The sequence below is a fragment of the Periplaneta americana genome, chromosome 14, assembly GCF_040183065.1.
Source record: "Periplaneta americana isolate PAMFEO1 chromosome 14, P.americana_PAMFEO1_priV1, whole genome shotgun sequence".
In the NCBI taxonomy this organism is placed as follows: Eukaryota; Metazoa; Arthropoda; class Insecta; order Blattodea; family Blattidae; genus Periplaneta; species Periplaneta americana.
This window is the reverse complement of record NC_091130.1, coordinates 149,077,353-149,096,732: the sequence shown is the minus strand read 5'-3', so window position 1 is coordinate 149,096,732 and position 19,380 is coordinate 149,077,353. Positions and strand designations below refer to the sequence as shown.

The 19,380-nt window shown below is 35.4% G+C and overlaps 1 protein-coding gene and 1 non-coding gene across 2 annotated transcripts in view; one reads left to right on the top strand and one right to left on the bottom strand.

Annotated features, from left to right (window-relative positions):
* Window positions 1-6,620, bottom strand: part of ogre (optic ganglion reduced) — a 67,812-nt gene extending 61,192 nt beyond the window's left edge. The window contains exon 1 of the mRNA XM_069846275.1: window positions 5,712-6,620. Within this exon, the coding sequence (XP_069702376.1) occupies window positions 5,712-6,227 (516 nt within the window). The 5' untranslated portion in view covers window positions 6,228-6,620. The remainder of the gene's footprint in view (window positions 1-5,711) is intronic.
* Window positions 6,621-18,096: 11,476 nt separating this feature from the next.
* TRNAD-GUC (transfer RNA aspartic acid (anticodon GUC)) lies at window positions 18,097-18,168 on the top strand. Its single transcript has one exon. It is a non-coding gene; the product is annotated as a tRNA-Asp (tRNA).
* Window positions 18,169-19,380: the final 1,212 nt, after the last annotated feature.

Genomic DNA, 19,380 nt, shown 5'->3' with positions numbered 1-19,380 from the left:
TACAATACAAATCTTCAATTTTGCTAATAATTTCGAAATACGCAAAAATGTCAACTGTAGTCTAAGCTAAAGAATCATATTTTGTAAAAATATGTAATAAAAATCTTCAATTTTGCTAATAATTTGTCCACGTCTGTAGATATGACATGCATAAATACACACAAAATATTTCATCACAGAATGTTGGATATAATTTTTTAGTTATGTGGGAAACGCTTCATCACTGCACAGTGAACTGAATTTTGAAAAAAAAATGTAAATAATTTTTTTAAATCGTAAAAATATTTTTTCATATAGCAGAAGTACAGAGTTTTACACATACTTATTTTCATTATTGTACAAAATACAGTAATAGAGAAAAAAATGTAGAGTATTTCCAAAATTTTACTGCTGTAAGCTGTACCTAACCCCTTAAATGAAATTGAAGATTAATTCATATAATTTAATCTATAATATGCTTTCTCCTTAGAAACTCTCAGGTCCGGTTTCTTCAACCTTTGTTAAATTATAGCAGTGTGTTATTCCATTTTAACTGTAAACTTGACAGTTGAAGCATTTCTTCAACTCCTGTTAGTATTAACAGGCTGTTAATATAATATAACTGCCCAATTTCATGCAGTTAAATCATTTAACTCTCTGTTAGCATAGAAGTATTCAATATGGCTGGTGCATTAGATGCTGAACTTTTATATCTTGATTATATAGAAAATGATATCCATGAATGCATAAACAGAGCGGATTTCAGTAATTTGACAGAACAGAAGTTCATACAAAGGTATAGAGTATCTTCTGCCAAGCCTCACTTTTCGGTTTCAACGTAGATCCGTTTGTTTGTTTATTCTCAATAATTGGCTTATACTGCGAAATTATTTCCAGCAGAAGGCTTCTCTGGAAAGAAGAGAAATTAGTCCCACGATTTCTTTTTGTAACAGTGTTTTCCATTTCACAACAGCAATGCCAATACGCCGCTCCATGTTACTGTGATGCAGACGACGGAAAGAAGCATGAATTAAACCTGAGAAAATAGAATTAGGCAACGGAAACAAGCGAGAATCGCAATTTTCAGAGTTCATAAACATAACTGAGCCTATACTTGGTTATAGGTTATGGTTAAGCTCTAGAATCTCTGGTCCTAACAAAGAGTTAACAGAATGTTGAAATATGAAGTGTAAAGTTGAAGAAACGCAATATTTTTACCTTACAGTTAATTGACGCTATGTTAGGTGCATTTTAACAAAGGTTGAAGAAACCGGCCCTCAATATACAATCGCTTAGGTAACTTTAGGATCTTTACGAATTCCAGAAACATTAAATGCAACATTAGTGGTCGCGTGGATCACAGTTGTGATCCATATTTCAAGTTATTTTTACATGCAATTTTATTTTTATTTTATTTTTTTACTTTTTTCTGGTTAATTATTATTATTAATGATTACACATTAACAGTCTAATAAGTTATTTTTTTTAATATTCACATAACAATTGTTTGTCCAAATACATATTATAATGAATGCTGTAAATACATAAATTTATAGACTGAGAACATCTGTGCAGAGCACAGTCATGATTCAAGAATGCACCAACTTAATTACGTTCCAAGAAAACACTTGCTTAACACTTGTCAATTACAGCGAGAGGGTAGAGAAAAACAGGCACGAAAGTTACCTAGATGACAGATAAGGGCTACCATCTCGGCTCACCAATTATAAATAAAGTACTGGATCATTCTGATCCACGCGACCACTGGAGGGTTAAGAGAAGTAACGCAAATTCTTTCCACACACCTGGAATTTCTAGCTAGATACCTAATTGATATCTCACACAAAAGTCCAAATTATCACTCACGCCAATTATAACACTCATAACCAGGTTATAATCCTTCATATCTGAGTATCCTACAAAGGTATTTCATTGGTTGTTATTATGATTCTGTACTCTCAATAAATTAGAAAAAATACTTCGATTCATATACATGCATTCAAGTTTATTTTCTGAACGTTACTACCAATTCCATGACCATTTCTACAGGACAATACCTTATTCTCGTATTCTATCTAAAGTAACGCAATATAGTTCTACAGAGTCGCAACTCTAACACAGATGCAATTTGCAATATGTCCTTCGTATGCAAACACGTTTCATTTCACAGGTTCTGATTACCAATCAAAGGACAGACGACCTCCTAAAGTGGTGCCAGGACTAATAGTACAAGGATGGCGATTATTATTACTACTGCGTTTCATTATCATATCAATGTATAAGTTATTGCACCCCATGTATTTGAAGTGAATGATTTGCTCCGTCGTCTTACAGAAAAACAGTAATATTTTCTAAAATATAGAAAAACAGTAATATTTTCTAAAATATAATAATCACCCAAACGACATAATAATAATAATAATAATAATAATAATAATAATAATAATAATAATAATCTGTCCACTTCACACGTTCCATTCTTCTCCATATCCACATTTCAAGTTTCGCTTCTCTTCACTTCGTCGTAATGTCCATGTTTCTGCCCCATACAATGCCACTTACAACTTACTTACTTACTTACTTTGAGAGAGGAACAGAGATTGAGGATGTTTGAGAATAAGGTTCTTAGGAAAATATTTGGGGCTAAGAGGGATGAAGTTACAGAATAATGGAGAAAGTTACACAACGCAGAGCTGCACGCATTGTATCCTTCGCCTGACATAATTAGGAACATTAAATCCTAGACGTTTGAGATGGGCAGGACATGTAGCATGTATGGACGAATCCAGAAATGCATATAGTTAGTGTTTGTTGGGAGACCGGAGGAAAAAAGATCTTTGGGGAGGCCGAGACGTAGATGGGAGGATAATATTAAAATGGATTTGAGGGAGGTGGGATATCATGATAGAGACTGGATTAATCTTGCACAGGATATGGACCGATGACAGGCTTATGTGAGGGAACCTCCGGGTTCCTTAAAAGCCATTTGTAAGTAAGTTGTAAGTGGCATTGTATGGGGCAGAAACATAGACATTACGACGAAGTGAAGAGAAGCGAAACTTGAAATGTGGATATGGAGAAGAATGGAACGTGTGAAGTGGACAGACGGAATAAGAAATAAAGCTGTGTTGGATAGAGTAGTGAAGAAAGAATGATGCTGAAACTGATCAGGAAGAGAAAAAGAAATAGGCTGGATCATTGAGAAGAAACTGCCTACTGAAAGCTGCACTGGAAGGAATGGTGAACGGGAGAATAGGTTGGGGTAGAAGAAGATATCAGATGATGGACGACATTAAGATACAGTATATCGATCATATGAGGAGACAAAGAGGAAAGCAGATAATAGGAAAGACTGGAGAAAGCTGGATTTGCAGTGAAAGACCTACCCTTGGTCAGAACACTAAATTAATGAATGAATGAACAACAACAATAATAATAATAATAATAATAATAATAATAATAATAACAATAATAAGTCAAAAATTATTTTAATCATATTATACTTGACCGCGACAAATTTTTAAAGTGAAGAAAAAAATCATTAATCTAGGGTGTGAGTGGGGTACTCCACTGTCTCATATTAGCCATTTTTGTAAAAACAGTTTCAACTCGTGGACCATGACACGAACAATGCACTCGATAGGTTATTGCACTCTAAAAGAAGTAATGAAGTTCAACTGTTCGAAAAGACAAGCCTCACTGGAGATAAAGATGCTGATTTCAGAAGATCTAAAACGAGTTTCGGTGTGGTTCAGTGATTTTGGGGCATGCAAGCGAGCTGATGCAGCTGTTTTTCCAGTTCTGATTTGAAAGAAAAGCGATTATGCGTGAAAAAAATACATGTCCCATAAAAGTAAATTATATACAGACAACGGCCAGAACACTTTCTGTCAAATACATAGTGGTCAATTTTATCGCTAAAATACTATTAATTACTCTCTACATGTCTAGTAAGATTTCACGATTGTGCATTGTGTAAACAACTTGGCAATGTTGTAGCCCAGTTTTTTCGTAATTAAAATTTATTTCTCGTGCAAGAAATTCTCAAGTTCCCATAATTAGGAAGGACTAATTATAATTATTACAGGAGTTCGAATAGGTTAAACAGTTTACCCACCATTCACCGGCGGTATTGCACATTCACTTACGTTAGCATGTGTAAATAAAAGTTGCATCACTTCCTCTAGTAGTAAATACTTTCAGTAGCGTTTACGTCATATTGATTTTTTGACATAACCTCAATGTGAAGGCCTTAATCGCCCGCCATATTGGAGCATTCCACAAATTTATTTCTCTGTAATATTTCAGAATAATTTAGGCTTTTCGCATATAAAAGAACAATGACATTAATATAAAATAAATTTCTAAGACTAGTATTAACAGAATTTCCACACCATAGGCTATATAATATTCGTATGGCTCCAAGGCAAAATGTGATGTCATTTGCTGTTTTTCAGACGCGAGCATTTATAATTTGAACGACCGTATAAAATCATAGTAATTATGTTTCATAACAGCGGGTTAGAAAGAAAAATAATAGAGATATGCATGTCATCTTCTGCCACAATAAAGATACCATCAGGATGCATAACATATCGCAAAATCTCATTTTCATAAAAAAAAAAAAACTGACATACCACCGTTTGTCCTGGAACCAAAGATTTGGAGTTACCAGTTTCGTTATAGCCTACCTCATATTCCTACATAATTGTTTTGTTCTAGCTGATGGTAATATTTTGGTTATGATACTGTGTTATAGCTATTTTATGTTTGTTAAATTCAGATTAATCAGTGAATACAATTCAAGAATTTAAAGGTCCGGGCGAATCTTCCATATCTCCCTACACCACACACGGGACTAACGTCTGATGTGTTTCGTTATGGGTTAAATGGGGGAATGGATAAGTGATGAGGTCGAGGTGTGTGTGACAAGCTTAGTGGGTTATAATAGTTGTGAGGATATAATATAAGCGACGTGAGGCAGAGGCATGTGAAAAGTTTTCAATGATATAAGTACGTTTTCTCTCCCGTGTGTAGCGTGGGGAGATATCGAAGTTTCACCAAAGGTCTTTCTGCACCTAGCACTCTAATAGAAATTACTGTTTTTTTTTATTTTTTATTTTACTAGGTTATTTTACGACGCTTTATCAACATCTTAGGTTATTTAGCGTCATGAGATGAAGGTAATAATGCCAGTGAAATGAGTCCGAGGTCCAGCACCGAAAGTTACCCAGCATTTGCTCATATCGGATTGAGGGGAAAACCCCGGAAAAACCTCAACCAGGTAACCTGCCCCGACCGGGAATCGAACCCGGGTCACCTGGTTTCGCGGCCAGACATGCCCGTTAACCGTTACTCCACAGGTGTGGACTGAAATTACTGTAGCATCAGCTACTTTTGAATGGATATTTTCTTTAATTTAACTTAAGAAAGACGAATATTTTACTTTTTAAAAAGTTTTAAGTGTATAATAATATATTATACGGGATATGTATTTTAATTAGGCCTAATATAACATTTATGTAATGATACTTTATTTTATATGCGACAAGATTTCGTCGTAATTAGAAATGTCATTGAACAATATGTTTAAAATAGCAATTAAACTTCACTGTATATAATCCTACGCTGGACAAACATGCGATTAAAACGAAATAGGGAACAAACAAAAAAAAAATGGAGGGAACTTAAAGGTAACAAAGATAATAAATTTCCGGTTCCGGTTTTCTTACCCGTACGTGACGTAGTAGATAATCTATGAGGATCTTCTTCTTCTTGCATTTGTCCTCCTCGTGGCACATGCCGACGTTGAGTCCCATGACGAGCGACTTCATAAGTCCACCTTCCGAGGAATCCCAGATGTACTTGGGAACGTAGCACAACATGGCTTGAAAGAACAACACGAAACACACCCACTGGTAGTACGTGTAATATTTTTTGTGATCCTCTTCACCAAAATCATTATCGATGCCGGGATGGGCCACCTGGGAGCCGACTTCCCTCAGATAAGCGTCCGGCATGGTGAACGTGGACGTGATCCAGCAGTACGTGTTGATGGCATGGGTCGGCAGCCCCTTGCCCACGATGCACTGGATGGGGTTGCCGACGTATTGCGTCGCCGTGATGATTAGGGAGCACGTGAGGAGCAAGACCGTGGTGAACAGGTTGTGGAGCCTGAAGATCGCGTTGTCCGTCACTATGTCCTGCCATTTCAGATAATCTTTAAGTCCTCCTAACAGTTTATACATCTTGCCTACGCTTCACTACGCCGAGACACACATAAAACACTCTTCGCCTCGTCCGCGCGAAAAACACTTCAGAAACACTAAACACTAAAACTGTTCTTCAATATGGCGGTAGTCTATACGGGGAGGGGGGTTCAGGACGTAACACCCTCCACAACCCCGAAATAAAACGGGTTTATTCTGTTTGTATGTACGGGCAGGCGGGTGAGCGGTCTAGTTGGTAGTAGCAACACGATGAGCCCCGGTCATCTTGGATCTGAGTTTCCTTGCCTGGGGCGCTCTTTGCCTGTTTTAAATCCCTTCTTCTTCCTTGCCTTATTCCTGTCTCTGTCTACTGCTGCCCCGCAGCCCGCAGCACAACCAGAACCGAGTAACAGCGCGCCAATGCCGACTGAAGCCCTCACTGTATGCAAGGCAAAAGACTTTCCCCTCTGCGCCTTCAACGGCCTTTCCCCCCCCTTTCCCTTCCCCGCCTTTCTCCCACCGCGGCCCACGGATTCCCCACCACGTGGTCGACCTCCCTCCCTCGGCTGTACTACTCTCTAGCAAGGGTCTCCAGGAAATGGCGTCGGGGGTTGAGATCGCGTAGCGTGGGTCAGGACGTTCAGTCACCTCGTGTCGACACGCTCTGAACATCTGGTGGACTAGACCAAATTCTGTTTATGTTAAAGAAAGCTACATTATAAGTTTCAATGGAAACCAAATATTTTCTCGTAGAAATGCCGCGAAACATCGATTACAAGATTTTATGCCACATGTTTATTTGTATTTATTTTTTTTAATTTATTGGAATTGAATTTCAATTTATCAACAGTAATCTCACTAGACGTTTTGATTTATCTAGAGAAAATGAAAACTCGAGTGGGATTTAATTGACTATTACACGATTAGAAGAAAGTATATAAAGATTAGAAGTAACGAAGTACTCCAATACAATAAAATATTAATTGACTTACGAAAACTCAAAACTTTCTTCAAATTTGTATCATCTCAACATTATAAATATTACGCTAGTAGATGGCAGTAGTGTGTTATGAATAGCTGTTTTCTTATCAGTTGTGCCAACTATGGAATCTTCATTCCATTGAACTCTGTGGACGGTTACTGGTCAAGAAGGCTTTTTTGATTCAGTTTCATTTTTATTAAAACAGTTGCATTCCACTTCAATTATCCCGATCCCAGTAATCAACGTCACTTGACAGATGATTTTCAATAAATCTTAGTATTAAACAATCTCTGATACGTGACTATTCATAATATCATATAGCAGAAGCTATAACATAACCTAAATAATATAAACGAGTGTTAGAAAAGTTTTAATTAGGGATGATGAAATAAACAAGAAACATTTTAATTAACGATGATGAAATAAAAAATAAACATGAATAATTTTAAAAGAAACAATTATTGAAAGTAGGTACAATTTTCAAATTTGAATGTTTTAGTGGTTGGTTGTTCAGTTGATGTTATATTGGACGTGTGCGTAAAAGAAGTGAACTCGGTGATGTACATGGTGTATCCCTCAACTTGTTCAGGATTTCCGAATGGTGCTCTTCATTTATTTGTGAATAGGGGTTCAGGGAAAATGCATAGCTATGACCAGTGATCTTTATTAATCCTTGTTCTTGAATCCCAATGCGAGTCATATTTAAAAGTGCTGTGCATCGACTGGAGTGGTTTGTAATTTTCTGTTTTTTGACGTCCAGACCAGTGCAGTTTGAAATGTTGGCAAACAAAGAAACAAATGCTACGGTAGTGATAAAAATAAACAAATGCTAGGGACGCGATAAAATTAAACAAATGCTAGGGACGCGATAAAATTGAGCGATAAGCAGCCATGATTGGTTGAAAGACGTCCTTTCGTACCGTTTTATTGGTCAAAAATAGTGTGAAGTAGTAAAAGTATAATAGTCAAAATAATAAATTATACAGTTACTTACTTACTGGCTTTTAAGGAACCCGGAGGTTCATTGCCGCCCTCACATAAGCCCGCCATTGGTCCATATCCTGAGCAAGATTAATCCAGTCTCTACCATCACATCCCACCTCCCTCAAATCCATTTTAATATTATCTTCCCATCTACATCTCGGCCTTCCTAAAGGTCTTTTTCCCTCCGGCCTCCCAACTAATACTCTATATGCATTTCTGGATTCGCCCATATGTGATACATGCCCTGCCCATCTCAAACGTCTGGCACGATCTGAACATCTGGTGGACTAGACCAAATTCTGTTTATGTTAAAGAAAGCTGTTTCTATGGAAACCAAATATTTTCTCCTAATGTCTGTAGAAATCGTTGTCATGGCGCGAAACATCGATTACAAGATTTTAGCCTACATGTTTATTTGTATTTATTTTCGTGATTTATTCAAATTGAATTTCAATTTATCAAAATAATAAATTATACAGCTATTTACTTACTGGCTTTTAAGGAACCCGGAGGTTCATTGCCGCCTTCACATAAGCCCGCCATTGGTCCCTGTCCTGAGCAAGATTAATCCAGTCTCTACCATCATATCCCACCTCCCTTAAATCCATTTTAACATTATCTTCCCATCTACGTCTCGGCCCCCCAAAGGTCTTTTTCCCTCCGGCCTCCCAACTAACACTCTATATGCATTTCTGGATTCGCCCATACGTGCTACATGGCCTGCCCATCTCAAACGTCTGGATTTAATGTTCCTAATTATGTCAGGTGAAGAATACAATGCGTGCAGTAGAGTCGGGCAGACTGCCTCATATTATCGCCCGTTCTCGGTTGCGTAATCTCCACAGTCTCGCTCAGTGCGCGCGTACCGAATGTAGCCAAATGACTCATTGATAGAGAACACGAGATTCTCTTGGTCCCGAGATTACCGATACTAGATCACTCCCGACAGTCTCGGAGGTCTAGACGGGACTGTAGTACTGATAAGCAAGCGATATCGCTGGGGCCGCGCTCCTATAGGAAGCATTGGCTTATACATTTCCCGGTTCTTTAAATATATATCATGTCGTAGCTCCTATAATACTTGATCAATCGCGCTGTATTTTTTTGGATTGATAGCTCAATGTCTAAGGAAAACATAGGAAAAAAATCGAACTGAAAATATTTTTTGGAAAGTGAGAAAAAAAATATTAACTTCGATGGAGATTGATGTGTTCAGAATAGACATTTGCAACTTCACCTTTGCAGGCTGAAAACCTTTTTTGTTTTTCACGTTAGATGGGGGGTCAAAGCGAGAGAAATGTTGAGAAAGGATGGAAATTACTTTTAAAAGTGATGGCCACTCAAAATTTTTACTGGTTCTCGAATAACGGCGAGTTAACCTGTTAGCGCAGGACTCATGACTCAAACGTTTGTTCCGTAAAATTTGTACGGAACCCTTCAACGCATGAAAACTCGTTATTGTACGGATAGTATTAATTGGTATTTTAATAAAGGTAGTTGAAAATGAGGCTATATAGTCCAAGATGGTTTACACTTTATAGTAATTAGGCTATCTTTTATAGCAACTAAATAAAAAAATTGTTTGTAACACAATGATATGAAACATGAAAATATTAAAAGCTGGTTCACAATAAACCGAGAACGGAAACGGCAACGAGAACTAGAACGGAAATATTTTTAAAATAAATGTATTTAAAGGTAAGCATTCACAATTAACTATTCTGAATGCTCACATTTAAATACTGTACATTTATTTTAACATTATTTCCGTTCTCGTTTCCGTTCCCGGTTTATTGTGAACCAGCCTATACTATAGAAAACTACACTTTCTATTGGTGTGCACGTTATAAATTATTGTTACAGAACAATCATTATTGTATTCTAGCCATGTTACAATATAAAATTATATAGGCCTATATGATTTACAATAATTATCCTATGTTATAGGAACGAGAATAACAAATTAAGAATTAATCAGATTTCTAATACTTGTACCTAATGATAACTTACAAGACAGTAATAAATAATAACCATCATAATAATCCTGATAATCATAATCTTAATCATCCTAATGATTACGATAATGATGATGATAACAGTAATACTAATAATAATAATGATATAATGATGATAATAATAATACTAATAATAATAATAATAATAATAATAATAATCGCTGTAGAGTAACGGTTGGCACACCTGACTGTGAAACGATCGGCTTCCGGTTCGAATCTTGGTTGGGACAAGTTAAGACTGGTTCACAATAAACCGAGAACGGAAACGACAACGATAACGGAAATATTGTTAAAATAAATACATTTAAATGTGAGCATTCACAATTAACTTTCACGTTCCCGTTTCCGGGCTCCGGCAATCTTCTCGTTAATTGTGAATGTTCACATTTAAATACATTTATTTTAACACTAGTTGTACCCGTGCGCTCCGCTGCACTTATTAGAAATAAATATAAAGTAATTACATAATTAAAATAGAAAATTGGGTCCAGGGAACATTCGTGTTTGATAGAAGAATAAATCGTTTAATATGTTACTTAATTTAAATTGTATTTAAATAATTAAAATGCTATCATTTTGGTCCAGAGACCATTCATTTGGTGCAAATAAAACTCGTTTAATATTTCTCTAAATTAGTCTTGAATGCATCCTTTAATAAATCACTCCAAATTAATAGAGTTGATTGTGTAAAAATGTAAGAATTCACGATCTCCTATGCACTACTGCCATAGAACGAATAAATCTGTTTTTCTTCCTACTAAAAAATTTAATAGTTTGCACATAGCAGTTACGGAACAACGACGCTATAATCTGAAGCGGCAGTGAAAATATATTGTATTGTTATTTTAAAACTCTTCTATATCCTTAAATATCAGACCTATCAAAATTTTGCCTGGAATAAAACTTATCGACAATCATTTTTGAAGAACCTTCTGTTATGTAACATTTTTCACAAAAATCAATAATAAGCGAGATATTTCGGTTTATTTAATTCAGGCCCCCTTACAACCGCCCTTTTAAATAAAGTATTTTGAATGCTACGTAGCCTAAAATCTAAGTTACAACGAACTTAATTTATATTCCAATTTTCACTGAAATCCGTTCAGCCATTATCGCCTGAAAAGGTAACAAACATCCAGACAGACAGACAGACTTAAATATCAGTCCTATCAAAATTTTGCCTGGAATAAAACTTATCGGAAATCGTTTTTAAAGAAATTTTTGTTATGTAACATTTTTCACAAAAATCAATAATAAGCGAGATATTTCGGTTTATTTAATTCAGGCCCCCTTATAACCCCCCTTTTAAATAAAGTATTTTGAATATAGCCTAAAATCTAAGTTACAACGAACTTAATTTATGTTCCAATTTTCATCGAAATCCGTTCAGCCATTATCGCGTGAAAAGGTAACAAACATCCAGACAGACAGACAGACAGACATACAAACAAAAATTTCAAAAAAGCGATTTTCGGTTTCAGGATAATTAATTAATTATATATGTTAGGACCAATTATTTTTGGAAAAGCGAAAATTACCAGAAAAATTTCGCTTACAGATTTATTATTAGTATAGATTATTTCTCGTTGTCGTTTCCGTTCCCGGTTTATTGTGAACCAGCCTTTACCTGGCTGAGGTTTCTCGCCTCAACCCATTGAGAGCAAATGCTGGGTAACTTTCGGCGCTGGACCCTGGACTCATTTCGCTGGCATTATCATCTCATTCAGACGCTAGATAGCTATAGCAGTTGATAAAGCGTCGTAAAGTAACTAATTTAATAATAATAATAATAATAATAATAATAATAATAATAACAACCCTCTTTTATTCTCTGTTGTTATGATAAAGCAAATATAAATGACACTCAGGAGGAAACGCAGAATAAATATGAGGGGAAATGCCTGTTATTATTCGGTTGAGAAGCTTTTGTCACCCAGCCTGCTCTCAAAAAACTTGAAAGTTAGAATTTATAAAACAGTTACATTACCGGTTGTTCTGTATGGTTGTGAAATTTGGACTCTCACTTTGAGGAACAGAGGTTAAGGGTGTTCGAGAATAAGATTCTTAGGAAGATATTTGGGGCTAAGAGGGATGGAGAATGGAGGAAGTTGCACAACGCAGAGCTGCACGCATTGTACTATCACCTGACATAATTAGGAATATTAAATTCAGAGGTTTGAAATGGGCAGAACATCTAGCATGTATGGGCGAATCCAGAAATGAATATAGAGTGTTAGTTGGATGGCCGGAGGGAAAGGACGTTTGGAGAGGCAGAGACGTAGATGGGAAGATAATATAAAAATGGATATGATGGTAGAGACTGAATTAATCTTGCTCAGGATAGAGACCGATGGCGGGCTTATGTGAGAGCGGCAATGAACCTCCGGGTTCCTTAAAATGCATTTGTAAGTAATTATGATCAATTTGTGAAAGGATCTACTCTGTTTCGTAATTCTGTCCTTCCTTTTGCAAAAGTGTTTCCATTTCACATGCAGCATTTTATCAGTTGGGAAACAAAAATATCTTTTGTCAGAGTCTTTGGTCCTTTATAATAATATAAATAAGTATTAATTATTTTATTTCGTCCTTACACAGCACAATAATTACCCATGCTGATGAAGATGCCGTTGCATAACAACGAAACATCCAGATGTGAACGCGCAATATAATAATACAGACGTGTGTTATCCATTACTATAGCGTATACAAAACACTATCGAATGATTAAATATGCAATGTCAACGAAATGCTGATAGCGAGAAAGTATATCATAGCTCCAACCATAACTTGTTATTGTTTTAGACTAGCTTAGGATTAGGTAACGACTGAAAGTGCTGCATTATTTTGCTTCTCCAGAAAGGCAATAAGTAGTTCATTAAAATAGTGTGCCTTCTGTAAGAATGTCGACAATCATAATGTGCTGTATTATTGCATACCACACTGCTGTGCCTTCTTAAATTACTTCATGAACATTAATATTTTTCAGAAAGAGTCACGAATTTCAGTGATGAGCGGCAATTAAGCCGGCAGTCAGTGTACGCATTTCGTAACGATAAGTCGGCCGTGCGATAACAGGCCGGGACCCGGTATTCCTCGTTCCCGAGAGTGCCAATCTCGAGAATACGATTCTCGGAACTGGCGTTATCGGCCAGCCAGTCTCGCCTACGAGACGAGCGGGAGTAAGAGGCTGTTTGCCCGACTCTAGCGTGCAGTTCTGTGTTGTGTAACTTTCTCCATTCTCCTGTAAATTCATCCCTCTTAGCCCCAAATATTTTCGTAAGTACCTTATTCTCAAACACCCTTAACCTATGTTCCTCTCTCAAAGTCAGAGTCCAAGTTTCACAACCATAAAGCGGTAATATAACTGTTTTATAAATTCTAACTTTCAGGTTTTTTGACAGCAGACTGTATGATAAAAGTTTCTCAACCGAATAATAACAAGCATTTCCCATATTTATTCTGTGTTTAATTTCCTCCCGAGTATCATTTATATTTGTTACTGTTGCTCCCAGGTATTTGAATTATTCCACCTCTTCAAAAGATAAATTTCCAATGTTTATATGTCCATTTCGTACAATATTCTCGTCACGAGATATAATCATATACTTAGTCTTTTCGGGATTTACTTCCAAACCTATCTCTTTACATGCTTCCAGTAAAAATTCCCGTGTTTTCCCTAATCGTTTGTGGATTTTCTCCTAACATATTCACAGATACAAATTATACAGTTACATATTTAAAATATACAATTTTAATGATCGTACTTGCGGCAGTTCCAGTCATAAAAGGGTATTCGAAAAGTAATGGCAACATAGTTACTGTTTCACACTAAATTTAATTACGTTACTTTTGACATTACATATTTCAAGTACAATCTCCTGCCATGTCAACAATACTTTACCAAATTCGTGGAAGACGGCGGACTCCATCTGCAGCAGCAGTTCTGGATATCTCTCTCACTCATCAATCTCGCGAATTTCTCGCTTTCACCCAACTTGCAATAGTTGAGTATGGTAGGACTTCTCTCCCACAGATTTCTGGTAATCCCCTAAAATACTGAGTTGTATGTTTTTCTCTTGCAACTTGGACTTTTATGAAGCACCTTTGTTGCTACTTTTAGGCCATATTGTTTACTACAAATCAGAAATAGTCACTGTATTTACAAAATATGGCTACTTCGAGATTTTCAATATTGCAAATTTATGAAACGATCGCTTTTCTATTACGTAGTATAAGATTTCAATGGTCACCGCTAGGAGCACTGATTTACAGCATTGCATTGTTGTCATTACTTATGGAATGCCCTGGGCTAGTATAATAGTAGAAGTTGCGACGCGCTATGGGGTTTTTGTACTTTCTATCTTTTGAAAAATTTGCATCAGATATTGCCAAAACACATATGCACAATTGAAGAGTGTGATTCCAAAACGCGTTAAGTCCAGTTTTATGAAAGGACTGGTCTAGCTTTTTTTTTTCGCTACCTATCGTAGCTCCCCAAGTGCATCACGATGCTGAGTGGGCACCGTTCCCATACATTGGCCGAAATTTCATGAGAAAATTTCTTCCCCCATGAGGACTCGAACCAGCGCGCATTCCGTAGCACGAGTGCTAGGCAGGATGCCTTAGACGTCACGAAGATCATGGTACTCAAAATTTTAGGAGAAACTGATCATAGGTTAGAATATCATCAGAACGGCTGAGACAAAGCTGAAACTAGTCAACTAGGTAATATACAACTGAGCTTTTATTTTAACATATGGAAGTGGTTATTATAACTATGTAGGCCTAATAGGCCTACCTAAGAATTATTAGTAAATTGATACACAATGTACATTCACACATAACAAAACCTAATTGGTATATTAACTTACATTTATTAGAATTACATTTACGCACCTTGAACGTCTACCTTGAAAATAGTTATTTAACACAGCATATGGATAACAATTTTCTACTTTTTTTCAGCTCTGTAATTAGACTTCACAGTGCAGTAAATTCACGTCTTTATTTATTTATTTTTTTCATTCTGGATGATAGGTTTCAAGAATATATCTATAAGTGATCTAAATTGCAGTTATTGTATACAAATGAGGTGATCACTAGAATCAGGAATGCAATAATTTATTACAACAGCTGTTATGCCGAAAATAATAATAATAATAATAATAATAATAATAATAATAATAATAATAATAATAATAATAATACTTTTCCTCTATTTTCTATATTTTGTAACCGTGTTGCATGTAAATGATATAGAAGGTACACGGTTTGCGATATAGTAGGTTGTGGTTTCATAAAAATGTGATATAATTATGAAAAATTCATTGAACACACTTATTTAGGCCTATCCGTAATGAAGCATTTACTTACTGCTCACTAAATATTAAGAAAATTTGGTTGGTGAACAGCTCGCATTTTAGTGAATTGTTAAATATTTTAATGTTCACTAGTTAATGATTAATTTGAATTGATTTATTGAAGCTTGGTGAAACTGATCATGATTGTATAATCTTGGTCGATAATTTATAAAGAATGAATTTGCCTATATTTTGTATTGTATTTTGGCTCAAGTAAAAGAGGTAACATATTTTTCCTAGTATTACGAAATGTTGCATGTCATCTTTATATCTACAACGAAAATATAAACAGAATTCCCAATATGCTCAGTCAATTTAACAGAGCAGTATATTATGATAGTAAATGTTTGGAAGAATTGGAAGAATTTTAGTTTTGTCCTTTGAATTATTTCGATCATTTATTACCACAATACAATAGATACAATTATGGACTTCTTCCATTGTTCTGGTACAATTTCCTTTTCCCAAATTGCAAGTACAAGTTTATAAATTTCGCTATATAATGCGCTTCCACCCTCTTGTATTAATTCTGCTGGAATTTGATCGATACCTGAAGACTTGTACTTTTTCAGATTTTCTATCTCAATTTCGACTTCAGAAAGTGTGGGTTCGGGTATAAATGGCTCAGCAGTTTGTATTTGAATTTCGTCCCGATCATTTCTATTTCGCCTGTGTACAATTAGTAGTTGCCCAAAATAGTTTTTCCATCTGTTCAGGATTGAATAAGAGTCTGCAAGCAAATCACCATTCTCATCGTGGATCACGTTTACCCTTGCCTGATATCCGTTCTTAAATTCCTTTATACCCTGATATAAATACTTCACTAGTAGGCCTAATAATATTAAATAAAATAAAAATGAGAAAATGAGCTAGATTTATTCATAATATCTATCTCCGGTTAGAAGAAAATATTTGTGGGACCTGTATTCTGCTCTCGTAGTGCGAGCATCGTAGTTATGACAGTTGCAGTGAATGACACTATTGAGTGTTGCAGATCCTTGAAATTAGCGTTGCCAACCGTAGCTGGAACCGGCTGAATGTAGGAGAATTTACGGTCCCGTAGCTGGTAGCTGTAGCCTTGAAGAAGATTCTGAATAAAGTCATAAAAAGGGATGAGTCTCAAGCTTCCAAAATATGAAACCATAAAAGGACTGCCCGGTCAGGAAGTGAAAGTCTTGTTGTATTGTATTTAGCAAGAACTGCGATATTTTTTAAGGTTTAGAGAAGCCTGGTCATAAAAGGGAACGGGGGTAGTTTGTATGTATGTATGTATTTATTTACACTGCAAGTGGGCAAGCACCCGGTGGCAGTCGTATATACAATATGAACAATACACAATAAAATGATAACCAATACACAATAAAATTTACAATACACAATACAATTTTACAACACATCTACAATTTTATACACAATACAATTTAACACAATAATAATAAAACATAAAATAAAATACCTAATTTTACAATAAAACGTACATAATTATGTATAGGTCCTACATAAGTTTCAATAGTCTTTCACTTTACTCTCATCTCATTCCCTGTAGTGACACTATGACGCATTTCACTGACACTTTAGCACACATTTCACTGACACTCTGTAACACATTTCACTGACACTATAGAACACATTTCATTGACGCTATAAATTATCACTAATCGGAACTATTCACTGCACTGTAAAACCATAACTTCACTGACTCACCTCGCTTCACTGATACAACAGTTCAAATAAGTCAAATAATTACATCCTTATGCATGCTTATAAACAGAACTACATTTAAACTAAACATTTCTAGTCTAAGGCCCTCTTACACTCTATTTTTAAATAATTTACAATTCAAACCATGGAAGTAAACTCCTCAGGCTAGATAAATACATGTCACCTTAAAAAATTAAATGTTGAGTGTCACCTTAATTTTAATTTTCACTTTATATACAACTTTTTAAATTATTCTTGAATCTCCTTAAGGAAGGACAGCCCTCAAAGACCGCTGCAGGTAGGTCATTCCAATCATTTATAGTTCTATTTAAAAATGAGAATTTACCTACATCCGTTTTCTGTTTCCTACATTTGATTTTAAAATCATGATCGTTCCTACCATAGTACGTTGGCTTTTTTAATCGAGCCGTTATGTATACCCATGCTTTCTGACCTATTATTTCTCATTATTTCTGTCAGCTGAGAGGCTGTGAATAAAGTAATAAAGGAGGGAAAATGCGAAAACCATTTTTGTATATTTTTTCTTGAGATAAAAATGTTAGGTTGTACTTTCTAATCTGAAACCTTGAATGGGCTGCCCAGTAAGATGTCAAAAGCCTTGCACAAAAGGACCTATTTTCTAACTTTGAAGGTTTCATCACAGTATACTGTGGTGGCTATCAGACTTCAGTAGTAACTTTACTGTTAATTTTCAAAATGTGTGTCACAACAAGTTTTCATGACCCAAGGGATACATGTGTGTGTGTGTGTGCGTGTGTGTGTGTGTGAACTGTATGCTCAACCGTGCGACAGATAACCATATCACGAGATGTTGAGCCAGAAAATGCTCTATTTCTTAACTCGCGTCCTCGGTAGTATAGTGGTCAGTATCCCCGCCTGTCACGCGGGAGACCGGGGTTCGATTCCCCGCCGGGGAGGTTGAATTTTTTAGGAAAAGAAAAACTTTTGAATAGAGGCAAAACCTACATAAATTATAAACAATTTATAAAATGTATGTAATAACTTTTGTATCCATTTTGTGTATGTAGTTTCTGTATGTAATGTAAACTTGTAATATAAAAGAAGAAATAGAAACAGAAGAAGATTCTTGTCTGTAATAATAAAGAAGGCCATGTGCAAAGAAGGACACGAAGAGGGCCATGCTGAAACACTCATTATCTTCAGCACGTTTATATTATCATTTCAAAATGGAATAACAATTATAATTTTCTTTAATATTATATGGAATACAGTGCCATTTTTAAATAAATAAATAAATAAATAAATAAATAAATAAAGTGAACTTGTAAATGAGTAGTAATTTTATGTTCTGGATCTTTGACTGCTGTAAACCAAGGGAGACGCGTTCTTTAGAAAATTCGAAGGAGAGCCGAAAATTCAAATACGGTACTTGTTAAACTTCACTTTTATTATTTGTTTACTTCTCTGACCAGTTGCTTTGCTTACAAAATAATAATAATAATAATAATAATAATAATAATAATAATAATAATAATAATAATAATAATAATAATTTTAGGATTTTTTTGCAATACCTTTATCTAAAGAAATTTTTGCTCCTCCACAAGTTTCTATCTTCAGTAGTGTTTGTTCTAGTCATATTGCTTCTGACGATATCTATCTATTGTCTTGGTTTCCCTCTTTTTATTCTTTCCTCCTCAGTCCACTCAGCAAATCTTCGGTATTCTTCAATTTTTCATTCTCATATATACGGACCACTTCAATATTCAGTCTTCAATAATGTTCTTTCCTACCTCCATAATTTCTCTAATTCTTTGATTTCTAATTTTTTTCCTTCTTGATTTTCTTGCTGATCTCCGCCAGAAGTCCATTTCAGTAGCCAATAATTAATTTGTTTTCGTGTACTCTATGTAATGTCCAAGATTCTGCCTCGTATAACGTAACACTTTGTACCAATTACTTATAAATGAGGGTTTTTGTTTTATTTAAAACTAGCCGTACCCGTGCGCTCCGCTGCACCCGTTAGAAATAAATATAAAGTAATTACATAATTAAAATAGGACATTTGATCCAGGGAACATTCATTTTTGATAGAAGGATAAATCGTTTATTATGTTACTTAATTTAAATTGTATTACAAAAATTGAAATGCGATCATTTTGATCCAG